This window comes from Pagrus pagrus (assembly GCF_965226575.1).
Source record: "Pagrus pagrus genome assembly, chromosome: 2".
NCBI lineage: Eukaryota > Metazoa > Chordata > Actinopteri > Spariformes > Sparidae > Pagrus > Pagrus pagrus.
This window is the reverse complement of record NC_140186.1, coordinates 10,463,793-10,482,268: the sequence shown is the minus strand read 5'-3', so window position 1 is coordinate 10,482,268 and position 18,476 is coordinate 10,463,793. Positions and strand designations below refer to the sequence as shown.

Genomic DNA, 18,476 nt, shown 5'->3' with positions numbered 1-18,476 from the left:
AAGAATTTAGGATTTGATTGTAGTTTGTTTAGTCAGAAATACTCGATGTTAAAACCTAATACGTAAGATTTGTAAGTTTTGGGGGGCTTAAACAACAAATTTGAAAATCGACTCGTCATTTGCGTCATTAGATGGGAAAAATGCTCTGGTTACGGCCATATCTTTGGGCATTTTACTGTCAAGCATAACAAGCAATTTGAAGATGATGAGTTGAGCTGTAGAAAATCGTGCAGGACATTTTGCATGACTAAACGCATGCTGACATTTCAGATTAAACAATAAATCAATCAATCATCAAATAATGCAAATATCAACTGATCAAGAAACAGTTGTTGGTTGGAGCTTTCATGAGAAGCACAGAGGTGGTGCATTAAGAGGAGAATAGGTACCAGAGAATAGATATATTATATGATCTGGGATTAGTCTTTTACTGCATTGCAGACTGCGCTGGAGAATTGGAACAATTAGTCGATAAATAGATTAGTTGATTGACATATAATAAAGCCAAGGTGTTAATTGTTTGAGTCTTCATCAAGCAAAAATGGCATCAAACATCCAACTGTTTTAGGTTTTTACATGTGACGTGTGTCGGCCTTTCTCTGTCTCATATCATATAAACTGAATGCTGTGGCGGCTGTAACTTAAAGATGTTACGCTGGGCTCTGTGAAAGTGTGATGAGCATTTCTCACAATTTTTTGACATTTTTTAGACTGAAGAATAAATCCTAAATCATGAACTATTCAAAAGATTAAATGATAATAAAAACAACCGTTAATTACCACCCTAACGGGTAGTGTAGATACTGGAGAACAGATACAATACATGCTCTGGGTTTACTCTTTGTATGCATCACATACTATGCTGTAGAGTTGAAATAACTAGTTGATTAAGATATTAATCGATCAACAGAGAATTAAATAATAACAATTTTCAACACTGTTAAATACCTTCAGTCTTTGGACTGTTGCTGGGACAAAATTTGAAGTGATGTTGTGATGATTTTTTTTTTTTTTACAATTCTATGACATTTAATAGCAATAGCTAAACAAGAATCAATTAATCATAAAAACAATCTTGGGATGAACTTATAGTAAAGACGATTTTTAGTTGCAGCCCTCTTGAGCAAGGGAAAATGTATACACAGTAGTAGTTGCTCTGCGCTTACTTTGTTAATGCATCAGATAAAATGCTGTATGTTTAATGGGGGTATCATGTAGAGGAAATAAGATTTCCTTAAATAAAACCCAAAAAAAACAACCATAAAACTGATAAGTGGTATGACTAAGCCCCCTTTAGTATTTGTGTAGACACCATTTCACCATCTTCTGTATCATTAGCGGATAAGAGGGTAAAACCTTCTCTAACTGAGGATGTTCTGCTCCGGCTTCTTTCCCTCAATAGTGCGCTGGAGAAATGACATAGCACAAGATAAAATAGTAATGCTAATATCAATAGTTTGTCCATTACAGGTCAGCTAACTGTCCAGCAGAACAGTTACAAAGCTGTTCCTTTTCGATCTCACAAGGCCGATCAATACGGGGGCATACTGTTTCAATTTTGCCGGCATTGATTTTCTCTATAACACTCCAACCCTAAAGCATTCGTCTTTCTGAAGGAAGGATGATTTGATTTACTGAAGAAAAATTGGAGTGCACATCACAAAGATTTTTTGCCGGGCGGGAGTGTGACATGCCAAAAGATGGATGTCCCTTGGCTGGGAAGCCTCTAGCCTAAGGGCGTCCATTAGAGCAGTGGTGCTGCAGAAAATGAGCTGCTTATATGAGGGAGGAGGAGCAGAGGGAGAGGAGCTGGTGCTCGAGGTGTGTGTGTGTTTTGTGTGTTTTGGGGATGACTAGATGTAGGTGAGCATTGTTGGAATAAACCAGGGCTAAAAAACATGCTGATGCCGCTTTAATAAAGACAGAAGAAGACAAAGCAGGAGGACAGCAAATGCTCGGGAAGCACACCTAAACCTCTGCATCTTCAGTAATGTTTCCATTTGCCTCCAACAGACTGGCTACTCCACTAGTCAACAACAACTCTGGATGAAAAAAGAGTGCGCACACTGCTTCTACATCACACTTCAACCTTTTCTAAGCTGCCACCACCTTCCTTTTTACTTCCCCCGCTTCCTGCATCCAGAGTGAATTTCCATGGTACATTAGTCAGCCTATTAGAATGCAATAAAGAGAAGGTATGAGAAGGGGGAAAAAAAGAGGAGAGTAGTGCGCATGTCCCCAGAGACTGTGAGCTGGCGTTCTCCGTCATCTGCCCTCATCTCCCCTCTCTGTCCGTCGACTTTGTCTAGGTGTCATATACATGAAAGATGATTCCCGACCCAAATAAACACTGCGGCGGTCTGGATGCTCAGTGGACCCGGGCTCAAAGAAAAGAAATAAAAAAATGGAAAGATGTGGAGAGAAAAAAAATGACATCTGCCAGTTGTTTCATTTGTGGCCATCTCGCTGGCTGTTCATTTACTCTTTTCCTCCTTTAAAAAGACAGCAGGCTGGCATGTTGTACACCTGAGTCTCAAGACACTGGGACAGACACGTATGGATGAACAGGTAGTCGACCTATCTGTCTGGCTGTGAATCTGTCTTTGTCTTGACACTAGATGACAGACAAGGGCACGAAAACGATAGATACTGCCTCTGCCTGGTGGAGGGAATCCTCTCTGGACACTCGGTGATACAACTGAAGCAGATAGTGAAACAAGAAAGAGTAAAAGGACAAGGAGTGAGAAAAAAACCCAGGAAAGAAATTGTATGTTGCGCCGGAGAGAGAGAGAACCGCAGACGGAGCAAAGACGAAGCAGGGGAATGGGAAAGGGAAAATCACCTAACACCTCTTTCCTCCAGAGGCCAGGGCCGCTGTAAGCTGGATATTAAGACACAAATTGCATTCAGGCGGGTCACACTATGTCAGAAGATATTAGATGCCTGCCGTGAGGAAACAACAATTCCCATCAGCTTGTGAGAAAATAATATTTTCATTTTCAGACTCTTTATTGAATGGAAACTTTGGGGAATACGTTTTTATGGCATGTGAGCAGGCAGGCTTGGATTTTACACCCGAGTAACAAAAGGTCGTAATCATAGCAGCGTATTGTCTTTGTGTTCCTGGATTTCATTTTCACAGCTGGAGAAAGGTTGCCGGTTTCATTGTGTGCATCCGTCCTTCCCCTCCCGTCTGTATTTACAGGCAGCACACTGCTGCCTGTAAATAATTAGGAAAAGAACATCTCTTGCATTAGGACGCCTGCAGGTACTCAGGTGCGCTCGTGACTTTTTTTTCTGTGACCAATTTTTCCTTTAACTTGTTCTTTTTCTGGGAGTTTGCAGCACCAGATGTTTCTCCTGCGCCTGCATACCACGGGATCCAGTGCGAAGCTGCACCACCTGACCTTCACAGTAATTGACCAAAAATATTGATGTAATGGCACAGGACTGATTGTGATTTATTAAAAGAGCGCTGCACTCCAAGGCCCAGTGCCAATGGCTCCCTGCGCCCATCGGCAGCCATTAGGAAAACCATCAATAGCGCAACGGCATAAAGGGCCGGTAATGGGGGACTTTTCTGGCCAGGGCTCGTAGAACACAATCTCCATAGTAAATAGCACAGCCTTGTGTGAGTACACATGGAGACTAATAGAAAAAAAGGAAAGGGAGGCAGATGGGATCAAGGGATGAAAAATATGACAAATAATACACCGCATCCTGATATAAGAGAAAAGGAAAACAAAGGCAGCCAGAGATAGACTCCTGATCCAACAGCAAACTAACCCTCGCCAGACGAGTCTCTGGAGACTTGGTTCAGCCTAACAAGCGTGAGCCAGCGGCCGTCTCTCCAGCTCACCATTACACACTACCTGCACAAACAGCCATCATTAGGGAATAGCTGCACGGGATTCTGCTGCCTATTTGGCGAAACAAACACAGCGGATTGGGTTCCCTCTGTTCTTAATGGGAGCGGAGCTGTTTAAATGGCTTTCATCTCTCTCCCGAGTCAATGCATCATTCAACCCACAGCTGACATTTTCACCTTTGCAAATCTAATTTAATCAAAGTCATGAGTATTGGGGGATGAGAAAAGATTATGATGAGATTAAAACGATTACAGCGGTTTGAATAATTTCAGGCGGAGAAAATTACATGCGATGAACACGGTTCATAGAAAGAAAAAAAACAGGTGCATCCTCGTGATTAAAGGCTTTTCTATACAATGCTTCACTTACTGTCTAAAATATCCTGGTGTGTGGAGAACAAAACACAACTGTCAGAATTCAGAGTCAGAGATTTTTTACAAAACAATTTACGAAAAAAACTGCTATGTAGTAAGGATGGATTAAACATGGGCATAATGTGAAATGCATTATGTGTATATGTGTGAAGCCATGTGGCTGAGCAGACACATCCTCATGACAGGATTTTTCCCCACATTACGACAAATTCATTTTTTGCGGTAAAGTCTGACAATGTTGTCACCATTGATACTTTGGTAACAATTTCTATAAAGCCCATGCCTATAATGCATTATGACACATTATGAACATACTTATAATGCACTGGAATGTGTCTATAATGCTTTATTGTTGTAGCTATAAGCACTTATGAATATTCATTATACTTTCCAACAATAACCATTGATAATTGACCTTATAAGTACAGCGCTATGGGCACATTATAACGCATTACGTAAGTATGTTCATAATATGTTATAACGCATTATAGACAATTCATAGAAAGTGTTACCAATACTTTTTTGTTACCACATTTTCAAATGGTATTATTTTTCCAATTCGATAGCACTGAAAGTTATATTCAAAAAATGTGTTTTTTCTACAATTTTCAGCCCAAGGCTGCACAGGGATTAACATTAAATTAATTTTAAAAAAGGAAAAATCCTATTTTGTGGGCCTAGGACTGTTTTCTTTTAGTAAAGCATCACATTTTAAAATTCTGGTATCATGACAACCTTATAGCCTAATGACCATCTTACCTTAAAGTAAAATGACAACTCAATAATGTAAGAATATCCCAATTAGCATGTTTAAAAAAGTTCTGTTTTAGTCTTGGTTTTTGTTTTACCTTGCAGCAGAGCTTCCCCAGGCTCCATGTTTGTCAGTCAGGATGTTGACGATCTTCTGGATGAGCTGTGTGGCTGTCACATGGTCGCGGTACTTGGCAGCTCGGATCAGGTGGTCACACATTTTCTCCTCATCTCGCTTTTCCGCTGCGTACTGAGCGCAGTTAGACTGCAGAGGAAAGAGGAACGAACACATGACACATTTTGCAAGTGTATACATTGCAAGCACATGCACAAATGTTTCAAGAGAATGGATTTTACAGTATATACATAAATCATAAAATCTGTTAGCATCTTCAAACCAACGTGTACAAAAACTGATCTATAGGAAGGAACAATACAGACTCGAGCACAATAGTGTTTTCACGTATAGAAACTCTGAGTGGAACCAAATGAAAAGGGTCATTTCTGCCCTCATGTCATGTTGATTAATAACAGTGGACACGTATTTACTAATGCCCTCCGGCACACCAAATCACACGATACCCACAATGCACAGGGAGGACATTTTTCTCTGTCAGAATTTGTTATCAGAATGGGCCTTTGAACTCTGCAGCGATGCTAAAAGTAAAACACCTTCTGAAAATAATACAGATAATTTGAAACAGTGTGCTGATTTCCAATCTCTGCTTCAGATTCAATATCAATTGCAAACTCACAGCTTACTTTGAAACAAATGTTTCAAAGTTATATTCTTATTGAAGGTGAACAGGAGGAGAGGAAGAGGAAAAACATGTGCTATGTATAGCACTGAGAGCCATACAGATCATCAGGCTTGCAATGGTGTATTTGTATTTCCTTCTGTAGCTGAAGCAAATGGCTGCGGTATTAAGAACAAAAGCTCATTCAATTATTAATGCTGCTTCAGATGTGTATTACTCTCCTTATCAAATTAACCTTAAACTCACCCATTGGTACAACAGTAATACACAGTAAGTATCAACTGAACAAATGCAACCTGCTTTTCCAAAGTTACCAGTAAAGCGCTTTATAATGGGTCCTCCTCTTCAATTTGAACGACAACATTTCATATCTGACAGAAAATCTATAGGTATAAATCACATTAGAGGGGCTTTTCTGCAGCCTGCCGGGCCTTAATTATCAATCTGTGTCTCTTTGTGTGACATTAAAGTGGGCCTTGACCTTCCAGCAGGATGACCCGGGAACGAGCAAAGTAAAGGGAGTACGGAGAAGGAATTTCTGAGTAAGTGTTTGAAATTTTCAACCAGAGAATGCTTCGCTTTGCTGTGTGTGTGTGCGCGAGTGTGTGTGTGTGTGTGTGTTGCATGTCCATTAATCTTGATCAGTGGCACTGAAGGCTAGCAAAAAGCTGGACCAAAGGAAGGGGACCGTGTTCAAAATGCTACAATTCTAGCTATGCTCAGCATCACGTTATTGCATAAGACACTGTTTGTTATACTTTATAAAAGGTTAACAATACGCCAGTCTGGGACAAAAACATTTTATCCGTAGAATAAAAGTTGAAATGATCCATTTGCTTATGTGGATTTCCGTCCTTTAAACAGATGTAAGTAGCACACCTATAAAAAGTCCATTTCCATCTGCCCCTGTCTGAGACACGTAAAGTCTGCAGTACTAATCAACAGCGCTGGGTTCAAACTCATAACCATAAACAAACACTTCATCACCTGTGTGTTGAGCCTGCCCAAACACCCAAACCCTCCATGCTGTAATAGGCTTTCCTCATATCCCAAGCCAAAGTCGACGGCAGGAGAAAAGGCCAAATTCACAGTCTCACCCCTAAAACAACAACCAAAAAAGCTGAACACATAAGTAGTGCCATTAAAACCCAAAGCTGGATTTGCTTGTAAGTGGAAAAGACAAGTCACTGTTAATTCTGGGGGTCATTCCGTTGATGTGAAGTCAGAGAATATGCAGGGCTATTATGAAGGACTTATTATGTTATGTTGTTATGAAGGTTAAAGCGAATAACTAAATCTCCCAGCTGGCATCATCCTGTATTCACTGCCATCAACAGACAGGATAAAAGGCAGAACCTAAATAGGAGCATTTGGAGTATTTTCAAAGAAACTGCTCTCTCTTTCCTTTCAAGGAATTCTGAAGAAACATAAGAAGTAAATTAAAAAGTATCTGTTCCCATTTGCAATTAGAAACATGCCTCTTCTGGACTGACTGAAGAAGTCCGTGTGCATATTTTGACAAGAAAACAACCATAAAAAGACATGCGAGCGCTTTCATTCACAAAGTTAAACGAGGGCAGCTGAAGAGAAGGGACTATGCTCCGTTAGCTTCCTACCCAGACAGTCACCAGGGCACAACTCGCTGGCGGTGAGACCGTTATGACTTGCGACACTGTAATCATGGGCAGCACCTTCCATTACATGGCCTGGCTGACAGGGTCGGCCCGGCGCGAGTGCCTGCTCTGCCGGAGGAGACAGCTTGGTGAAGACGAAATGATAATGGCTGGCATTAATCGAGTCAATTACACTGAGTCGTGTCTCCCATAATTCATCAACAGTTCAAATAAATAACTATGGATGTGTGTTGGAGTTTTTGGAGGAAATGGGTTGCTAAGGGAATGACTAGGGAGTGGAAAGAACCATAATCATCTCTAAAATCACATAATGGAGGAAAATGGAGACATTCAGAGACAAAGCTTTGGAACGCATGCATTTTAATAACATTACTGAATCTCTTTCAGACAAGACAAGAGCATAACACACAAATGAGCTATCTCTCGTAAAACTTGTTAGCTCCACCACTGGCTCGTGTTTTTGCTGTGCTGATTCTACAAATAATAAGCACGGGAAACGAGGAGAAGAGTTTCACAATGCCGGCGGTGTTGTAACAGTGTCAGCCTTATCTAAATGCTGTGGTTGTTGTCAGACGATGCCTCGGCTCCCCTCCTCCTCTCCCTCGCTGGGTTGAGAGGGTTAACCAGTGTAATAGGCTGGAGAATGGAGGCTCATTACAAGATATCAGCCCTATGTTTATCAATTAGAGTGACAGAGAGAGGTCTAGTGGTTGTGCCGTGCCACAGCGAGCCTTCAACAAGCCGACTGACAAAACCAGGGTCTCGAGGTTCTGTCGGAGAACAGGGGGAAGAAACAAAACCAGCAGAGATGTTATTAAAGTGTTTGATTTGCAATGTCTTGACACTGGTGGCACATCAGGGCTGCACACTCTCCAAGGCTGGGCTATCGCTCTGCGAGAATCTCCAATTTCTCACATCCGTCGACAAGCGCTCCCAGAGGGTTTCATTTACAAACGGGCAGAGAAACTGTCCAGAGGAAGGCGAGACATCAGGCTTGTCCTTGTCTGGTATCAAAGAATGCAAATACACTACAAATAAATTCCTCCTGGAACACAATGGAGGTCTAGGGAGACAAGAGGATGAAATGAGAAAAAGGAGGATGGGGGTCGCTAAACAAAAGTAGATGCTGAACCAGTCCACCAATTGGTTTCAAAGAGATTCTCTTGCACTTGATCTCTTGCCCTCGAGTTTTCAAATTGCAACATAAAATGTCACCGGGGGAATTCAGACAATGGGCTAGGGAAGAAACGAGTGAAGGGAAGAGGAGGGGGAGAAAAATGAGGGCTTAAAAGTACAATGGCGAACAAAAGTCACCAAATGACAATGCCTGACAGCCACTTCAATTCTGAAATGATGCCCCTGTCATGCCGTGCTCCCAAGTATTGATTTTTTTTCCCTCCTCTCTTGGAGCACAGACGGAAAAAAAATAATCTAATCCAGTTGAAACTGATCCCTGCTGCTGGCACCGGCCCATTGCTAGCGGCCATCAAGGTTAACGCAGGCGCAACACTTATCAAAGTATCTCTCTCCTCCTCCTCCTCCTCCTCCTCCTCCCTCCTGCTCCTCCCCTCACACTGTCTGTGGCTGATCTTTAATGGACTGGTCAGCCTGCTCAGCTGGCAGCCTCTTCATCTCTCCTACCCAGAAACCTCTTTTCTCTGCAAAACCGCATCCTCCTCTCGCCACATCACACTCCAGCTCAGCTTCAAGGTCATGCCACAAGAAAAATCATACGTGTTAAACTGTCGTCTGGAGGTGAAAAATAGTCAAATGAAGGAAGGACGCGACCAGATGAAAAATACATGTCCCTCGGATTGACCGTTGCCTGTGATCATGAATACAGGGTAGTGACACTATGCTCAGGTTGTGGGAAAAGCCACAAAACACAACACACTGTAGTCTGTTCAGCATGTGCTAAAAATTGTTTTTACCCTGAATTATGGGCTTAACTTCAGCTGCTCATGGGAAAAAAAAAATAAAACAACAAAAAGAATATTATCCTGCTCTATAAAGAGACTGTATCAAAGGAAACTGTGGAGTAAAGTCATTTTTCGAGGTTAGCTGGTCACACATAATGATGGCAGCTGCAGAGGCGGTGCCTGGGGACTTCATTACACAGAGAAGGGAGTGGGACTGAGACTACTGTTCCAACCATCTTCTGCACCAATTCTCCAGTTCTTCCTTCTGACAGTCAAAAAAATACATTAAAAAGCATCTACCAAAAAGGTATCGGAAGCATCGCCAAATGATACCAACTTGCTATACATTTCCACTGTTCTGTCATTCAGTGCAGACAGAACAACTTGAAGCTCAACGCTCTAAAGACAGTGGAGATGGCTGTGGACTACAGAAAGAACCAAACCACCCCAATCGCCATCCCCAGTCCTTGCACTTAATGGGCACCGTCATCACCAAGGACCTCAGGTGACACAGGAACATCAGCTCCCTTAAAGCCCAGCACAGGATGTAAATCTCGTGGCAGGTGAAGAACTTCAACCTGCCAAAGACTGTGATGGTGCACTTCTTCACTGCCATCATTCAGTCCAACCTTCACCATCTGGCACACTGCTGCCACTGCCAAGGACAAGGGATCAGCTGCAATCTGCCATCCCTCCAGGACCTGTACTTCTCCAGGACCTGAAGGCAAGCAGGTAAGATTGTGGCTGACCCCTCCCACCCCGAGCGCAAACTTTTTGAGGCATTTCTGTCCGGCAGGAGGCTCCAGACAGGATATAAACGAAAGTAGGATGGAGGATGGGTCCAAAGACCCCATTAACTTTGGGTATGGATTCGGATAAAAAGAACAGACCCAAGAATTTTTTCTCAATTTCATTTACACTGCGAGATAAGGCGTTTTTGACATGTCCATTAATCTGTCTGAGAATAATGCATGGATCTTGATGAAAAAAAATCTAGCATAATTGGGGGGCTGGTATCAATGAGTGAGTACAATTTGATGCAGATCAAAATAAACATCCAGGTCTAGCGGATTATATGTTTTTGATATTGGATTAGGCTTGATTGAATTAAAGGGAACTGTTTGGCCCTGTATGCTCTCTACTGAGTGCCATGCTAGTTTCATGTTATTGTTAATTTTATTTTATCCATTTATGCTTCTCGACTTGCACCGCTTGCTTTCATCTTGATTTATATTTTTTCATACTATGTTTATTGTTATGCATGAAAAGACCAAGGCAAATTCCTTGCATGTGAAAACCTACTTGGCAATAAACATGATTCTGATTCAGTCTTGAAGAGCTCTTTCCTACCACTAGAAGAAATTTCTCAAGTTGCTCAAGTTTGCCATTTTAAAAAAGGACTGACATCTTGGTGGTTTGTGCAACAATGCTATAACATATATAGACATGTTCCTTTTTTCTCTCTCTCTCTCTCTCATTCTTTTGACAGCAGTTTTGCACATAATGAGGTGTCCGGGCATCCAGCCCTGCTGACATGCTACATTACAGTTGCGACAACTACATGACAGCAAGCTACAGTTGGTGGCAGCTATCACTCCGAGTGCTGCGAATGATGTGGTGTAAATAGCCTTTGGGAGTTGTGGTTCTCTGGCTCTTCCTGTGTGTGTAACCTTTATGCAGCATATTGCTTCTGTTTTCACAATAAAAGTCATTCTCTTGAAGAGTTTTCTGTGGAGTAATTGACCTGATCTGCCTTCTGTTTATATTTCAATCGGGATGTTTTGTAATAGCTTAAGTTAGGTAATCTCTGGACATAACTTAAGCTATTACAGTACATTCGTGCCAAAGCTCTCTCTGTGATACTGAGCTCTGTGATGCACAAGTTTCCAGAGACTGTTGCTATGATAATAGAACATAATGAGCATCAGCTCAATGTTAATGTCATTAACGTGAGGAGAAGGACCGGATCGTTTTACAAGCTCAGCAGAGGGGAGACAATGACGCCAAGCGCTAATTAGCTGCTATCGTCTGGCTTTCACGGGATCTCTCAGACAGTCAATTCAATTACTCCATATAACAGGAGGGGATGAATCAAGGGGGTATATAAAAAAAAAAAAGAAAAAGATTGAGCAGAAGGAATGAGTAAGAGAGAATAGGAATGACTTGGGTCTTGCTCACTCTTCCCTATCTGGACCTTCTTATCTGCCCTTGTGCCCCTGAGCCCACCACATTTCATCCCTAATGAACAACCCCATAAAAAGAGGGAGTTCGATTTCTCTCTCCTCCTTTCTATCTCTCGGGCTCCATCTCCTTCCGTCTCCTCTGGAAGATATCAGAGTCTATCACTTGCTGTGCTGGGCAGCAGCATCCGATCTGCAGATCTCCTTCACATTAAGGATCCTCTTAGATAGAGAACCCTAAAAGGTAATTGGATTTCTCCCTAGTTATCTTCATCTGTTTCACCCTAAGCCCACTGTAATAACTTACTCTCAGGGCCAAAGATAACTCAATTCTGTCCCACAGAGAGCTAGTGAGAGTGTGAGGGAGAAGGAGAGAGAGACAGCGAGACAGAGAAAGCATATGTTATGTCTCTGAGGCAAAGGGGTATCTAAATTCTCTATCACTGCCTTCACAAGGATATGAAGTCTGACAAGGAGCAAACATAAATTTGCTTTTATGTATTGAATTATTCCCCTTTCTGGGAATTTGCTGTAGATTAACTACAACAGCAGCTATTTAATGCAGAATAGCATTGTGAAGGAGGATGCAGTTGACGCCGCATGATTTAGCAAACCTCCACTCTTCCAGTCGAACACAATGACACCCTAAATGAGTCATTTTAGACGCCTATTTTCAGCTTTATTTCTCACAAAACAATAACCCAACCCAGACCGTCACCGCAACACAATACAGAGGAACAACACTTAAAAAAAAAAAACTAGGACATAGCTGAAAATTATTTCAAAACCCTGCACCCCCGCCCTCAGGGGGGGTGTTTCATTGGCCTGTTATTTTTATTGTGGCAGTGCAAAATGAAACCGTTGGCTCCAGCAGGCTCAAGCAGAGCTTGTATGGAGGCAAAAATCAATACAGCAATATCAGAGCAAGACTTATCAGGGGCTCACTCCTTCTCAGAGGTCACTGAGGAGCAACTGCATTTAAGTGGGGAATTCAATTGTGAAACATAGTTTGGGACGAGCTGTGGTGGGTATCTGATTAAGGGAGATTGCAAAGGCAGAGCAAGTTTCAAATGGAAAGCTATAACTTTCCATTAGTTGTATTTTTGCAGTCTATTGAGTGACAGTCCATGTATCTAATAGTGCTGCTTCATTTGGAAATGTAACAAACTGAACCTATTTCACTGCATTCAGTATTGTACTAATATAGGCCCACAATGATATATATAACAAAAATGACTATAGAGAGCAGGGTAGATAAGAAGAGCTAAGAAAACAGATGATGTCTCCTCCTCGGCTGTCATTTGCACTCTTTTACCAAACAAGTATCAAAGACTATTCATGTAATGTTTTAGACAAATTAATGTACTGCTAAAGGTTAATGTCAGCAGAGTGGCATCGGTAGAGTGCATACCTTCGCCAAGGCCCAATAGTCCTCTTTAATCCAATATCAAAACATATTTAAATCCACTTTATCTGTTATATCTTTTTTATTTGGATCAAATTGTACTCACTCACTATATATAATTTATTTATAAATATGCCAGATTTGCTGTTGCAAATGTCAAATTTGTTTTTTTCATCAAGATCCATGCATCATTCCCTGAGAAATTAACAAAAATGTTGCGAATGCCTCATCTTACAATGTTAAAAAAAGTGAGAAAGAATTTCTGCATCAGTAGTTTTTTGTGTAATCCTGCTGACAAACCAAGCAACCAACAAACGTACAGACGAAAACATAATCTCCTTAGCAGAAGGTGAAAATAGGACTTGAATTCTTTCAGTTAAATAGCTTACATACAATTCTTGATATCTAGACATAAGGTACATATACTAAGAGGGGTGGGTAGAGTGGTCATCCACCAATCGGAGAGGCGGAGGTTCGTCTCCTGGCCCCTGCAGTCTACATGTCGAAGTGTCCTTGGGCAAGATACTAAAACCCAATTTGCTTCCAGTGGCTCTTCCATCGGTGTGTGAGTTGTATGAAAGGTTATCTCTCATCTGAGTGGTAATATGCTAAATAAATACAGTGAATTTCCATAAGAGTATAAAGGAATAGAGGTATAAATCTTTTAAGTAACCTTTGTACCAAAGATTCAGCTAGAACAAATATAACAGTACAGAAAGAGAATAGACAAAAAGCATTTTAAAAAAACAAAAAAATCTAAACAATCAATACGATTTGGAGAGCTTGGGACAATCAGTCAGTTACCTGCAGTGCCAAATTGCTGAATGCTAAAAGTGGAATCAGGGACTCGTACCTGGGATTTTGTGTAACCATGTCCCAATCCCTTCTCCATTTCTCGGAGAGTGTCTGGCCTGCAGCCACAGCGAGAGGCCGCGGCAGAGCAGGATCATTCGAGGCTGTTGTGTGCGGACTGGCTGCCAAGTCTGTCCGTCTGCCAGTCAGGCAACATACTGAGCCATTTTTACTTGTGTCAGATGAAGACAGCTGTCTAACCCCGACATACTGTTAACTTCTGCAAGAGCACAAATACTGTACTCCTTTTCTTACTGTACTCCAACAGTCTGTGTTGATAATGATAAGGTCAGATCATGTCAGATAATGCTGTGCAGATGACTGACACTGGCTTCACAAGAACAAGATGACAATTATGCAGAAAATCAGCCCATCCAAGACAGAGAGCAAAACATAGCAATCACTGACAAAACTTTGATGTGCAAGAGTTGTGCCTCCGCCCCTCTGATTGACTTTCAGCACTCTTCAGGGATTTCACTTTACCCGAATGTAACAGAGACCCTTCCTTGAACCTTAAAAAAAGCATCACATTTTTACTGCAAAGTGGGGGCCGAGGCTTGGGGGCGGAGGTGGTGGGTTTACACACAGTCAGCCCTTCAGGCCAGCACCTCTCAGGTCTGTCTGCAGCTTTTAGTGCTGGCAGGTTCCTGAGAAATGAGGGAGAGAAGGAGGGAGGGATGGAAGAGAGGGGAGAATGCCATATCCCTGTCACTGGCAAAATACACCCCCAGCGGGAGTATAATGGACAGGATCTCAGCAGGACAGGAAATGATTTTGGTGAGATCTAGAAAGCAGAGAGGGGGGAGTTCAGCAGAGTTGGACTGGGAAAGGGGCAACGAAGGGTGCCCATGGGTCAGGATAGAGTTGGCCCGGCAGCTATACGTGAAAGGCAACATTTGTGCTGAGAACTGGTAGGAAGAGGAGGGGGAGAAGTTATGTTTCAGGGGCAAGGCAGCAGTTAGACGGAGAGGCACGGGGATAAATTAACACTACACAATGTTTGGTTAGTGATATGTGCCAAGCGTGATCTCCAGCCTCAAACTACTTCAGTGAGTCTGTGTGTTTTTTGTGTGTGTGTTCACGATTAGCACGGGTTATGTTTGAAAAGTAAACATTTATCCTCCAGGTTTGCTGTGACGGATCTTAGAGCTTGACGGACAAGTTTAAAGTAGTCATTGGATCAGCTCCTCTGTGCTCGCACTGACTGGAATATCAACTATTCAACATTTCCATCAAAGGAGTCAAAGGTGCGATGGATCCAAGTCTACAAATGGACCTAATTGTCCAAGCTTAGCAAGACTCCCAGTGGATCTCACTGGGGAAAAATTTGACGGATTGATTATGCTTGATTTTCTTTGCTGCAAAAAGCCTGTACTGGAATACTTCACTAATCGTATTATCTTCGCTTATTCTTCTGAGGCTACAATTTAAGTAGTTTTTTTTTGTTTTATTTCAATGCATCTTTATATTCAACTCTGTAGTACAGCGCTGCACAACATGTTTGACACACTGTTCTATTAGGAAATGCTGATCAGATATGTCAGGCTGACAATAGTCAGCACCCATTATCATTCCATCATAGGGGGAAAGGCTCTGACTTATTTGTATTTCATCAAACCAGTCATAATTGCCAAGGGCATTGCAAAGCCCAGGATGAAGAGACGGTGCCCCTGCAAAATGGTAGGAAAGGGAAGGGAAGGATAGCCCTGGCATAAAATAACTAAATCCCACCGAAAGTAAGGGTAACAAATGCTAGCTTGTTTACGTAAGTACGGTTAGCAACCAGGTTACGGTTAAGGCTCATTTATGCTCAACGTTAAATATGCATATGGATGCAGACAGAAAGCTTCGTCCGCGTTCATTTCGTCCATATTTCTTAGTTTTCTGAAAGCGAACAGATACGGACCAACATAGCAGTACCACTGACACAGACTACAGAACAGCTGGGAGGTGATTGTTCGGTGACAGTTATATCGTTTAAAAATGACTTATCGATTGTCATATGTAAAGGGAGCATCAATGAGTCACTTGCCATTTTCAGCAAATAGGTTGCTACTTCGGAGGTTCTTGTTGTTTCCCATAAAGAGGGGGATTCTGAAAACACTAAAAAGCAGACAGCAAAAACGGAGGAGTATGCCAACTGGAATAGTTGGCAAATGGTAGGCTCATAGCCACAGTCTATATCCGGTGAGTCAAACAAGGTTGACAATAGCATTACTGTCCAACTTACTAATTTCTGAAAAATCCTTTTTTTTGCAATCTCATAACCAGGTCTGCAGGTCACACAAGTTTACACATTTCAGCTTTAATTTGCAGGGTATTGTTTCTGCTTGCATCATTAGAAGTCTTATATAACAATATATATTTTGGATAGACTTTAATGTTTTCTTACATCTAAAGTTATGTCAATGGTCATTTTGTTCTCATGCTTGTGTGTCTGCGCCTGGGTTGCCAGAACTGTGCCGCATCTTACCTCAAACTCTGCATGTTTATGGATGTCTTCAGCCCTCTGTCGGCTCAGGATAAATTCAGCTTCATTAGCAACACGAACCAGGTGGTCCTTCATGGTGTGACTCAGCAGCCTAAGGAGAGGGCAGATGGACATCAGCTCACTGGAAAACTGCATACATGTATTTACAATCATTATTCAAACTTTTTATACGAAGGCATGTGGATGTCAATTTACTTCAGTCATAGTGGGGAAAATGTCAGACAGATGTTTAGCAATATCATAAAATCTCGAGCTTCAGCGTATTTAAAACATCTGTTCAGCAGTGTGATATCTGGTAACCTGGAGATGGAACAGCCATGTAATATCCATAAAATGCTGAAAAGGAGCCGTGCAAAATAAGCAGAAAATCTAATTTGGAAACCAAACCGAACCAGACAGATCCTCTAACTGGGGTGCAGGTGCTAATTGATTTGTTAATGATATGCATCTGGCAGGAGGGAGGATCTCTGCCCATGTTGTTACATATGTAGTCTACCTCCTTCTTCTTATCAGTGTTGATGAAACATGCATGTTATGTGTGTGCCTGTGTGTGTGTGCAGGTCAGAGAAACCTCTCTACAGCCCTAAAGGTCAGGACTGTGCAAAGTGGAACAATAACAGACTAGGGGCCAGAGAGGAGGGATGGGGCAGACTGGGACTGACTGTGGGGCTGGGTGGGGTGGGGGTGGGGGGGTTTAGGGGCCAGGGGATGACTGTAACCTAAGCCCGCTGTTTCAGCACGGGGCAGCAGGGGAGCGGAGGTACTGGGGCCTCTGTAGCCTATATGGCCCCGTCGAGGCCCCGCTATCAATAACCGAGCCACTGCCCTTCTTTATGGAGCTCTGCGCTTAAGATGGTAAATATGGACAAAAAAGACTTATGGTATTTTTAAAAGCACACTTTCATGCTTACAAATCCTCTCTTAAGACCCTGTTGTCTTTCAATACAAGTTGTGTCATTAATCACATATGATGTTTGTCAATTTAAAAGATAATTTTGCAAGGCAAGAAGGTCGCAGTTTGTTGTAAAGATAGTAAAATACCATTTAGTTTTGCTCAGTGAACTACACCGTCTCTCTCAATATATGTCACCAACACAAACGTGGCCGTCACCTTGGCACAGAAAAAGCATTAAAAAGGGAGAAAATCACAATAAATCTGGCCATATTTACAGCTACAGTTGTGTGAAAAGAGAGTTGGTTCTGTGAGCTAGTTAATATACAGGACCGGCTCTACAAGGTGTCAGTTATGGTTTTTTGTGAGTTTTCTGTTTGGTCTGTGCAGTCTTTCTAGCTAGGTATTTTCACAGTCTTATATTTCATTAGTTTCATGAAAAACTGCAACTTCCTTGAGTTGAAAAATTATCTTTTAAATTGACAAACATATGGTTAAATTCATGGCACAATTCAAACAGGATTAAAAAATGATTTGTGTCTCACCATTCACTACCATACCTATTTTTTCTTAAATAAGGTCCCATGGTGGGTATGTCTTTGTGACAACAAGGTACATAACATCTGAACGGATCCAGAGTTAATCAATTTAATTAACGTGTCCTGGATCCAAAGAAGCAGTAGAAAATGGATGGATGGATTAACCAGCAAAATACTATTTGATTTAAGTAGTTGCTTTAACTAACTTCAGCTGCCCATGACACGATGAGCTTTCTAGCTACTGTGGCTAACATTAGTGACAGATCATATAAAAGAAGATGCAACAGCCTGCTGCATGCACAACCCACTGTCGAACAACTTGTGATTTATATGTGTATAATAGGCCAAGTACAGTTGCTGCCTAAGGCAAGAAAAAATATGTTGGACCATTATTAATACAATTTAAGACTTTTTAATACCTCCAAACGCCTTTATTTAATGAGGAACTCATTACTTGGCGTTTACAAAACACATTCATGGTAGACTGCTTGTGTATACTATAAAATCTGGATTTAATCAAATAAACGATCGCTAGTTAGACTGGTAGGAAATTTGACGTACAACAGATCATGTTGTAATCATTTTTAAATGACTGTTTGATTCCCACAAAGAGACAAACCAGGCTTGAGTTTGCATACACATGTATGACCCTGACTGGAGTCATGGTTCTGTAAGATCAAACCCTTTAAAGTAGATTACAAATATCATCCCCGAAGAACTCAAAGGACTAGCTAGCTAGCTAGTCTCATTAGCTTTTGCCTATTCTTTAAAGGATCAATAATGGAAAGTGTAGCCTCTCTAAATCTGAAATTG

At 41.7% G+C, this 18,476-nt stretch overlaps 1 protein-coding gene across 10 annotated transcripts in view; it reads right to left on the bottom strand.

Annotated features, from left to right (window-relative positions):
• The window catches only part of lrba (LPS-responsive vesicle trafficking, beach and anchor containing), a 194,415-nt gene that overhangs the window by 95,598 nt on the left and 80,341 nt on the right, over window positions 1–18,476 (bottom strand). For all 10 annotated transcript variants that reach the window (XM_084365848.1, XM_084365851.1, XM_084365852.1 and 7 more), the window contains exons 35-36: window positions 16,215–16,323; window positions 5,092–5,258 (exon numbers count right to left, since the gene is read on the bottom strand). In XM_084365848.1, coding sequence (XP_084221974.1) covers window positions 5,092–5,258; window positions 16,215–16,323 — 276 coding nt within the window. The remainder of the gene's footprint in view (window positions 1–5,091; window positions 5,259–16,214; window positions 16,324–18,476) is intronic.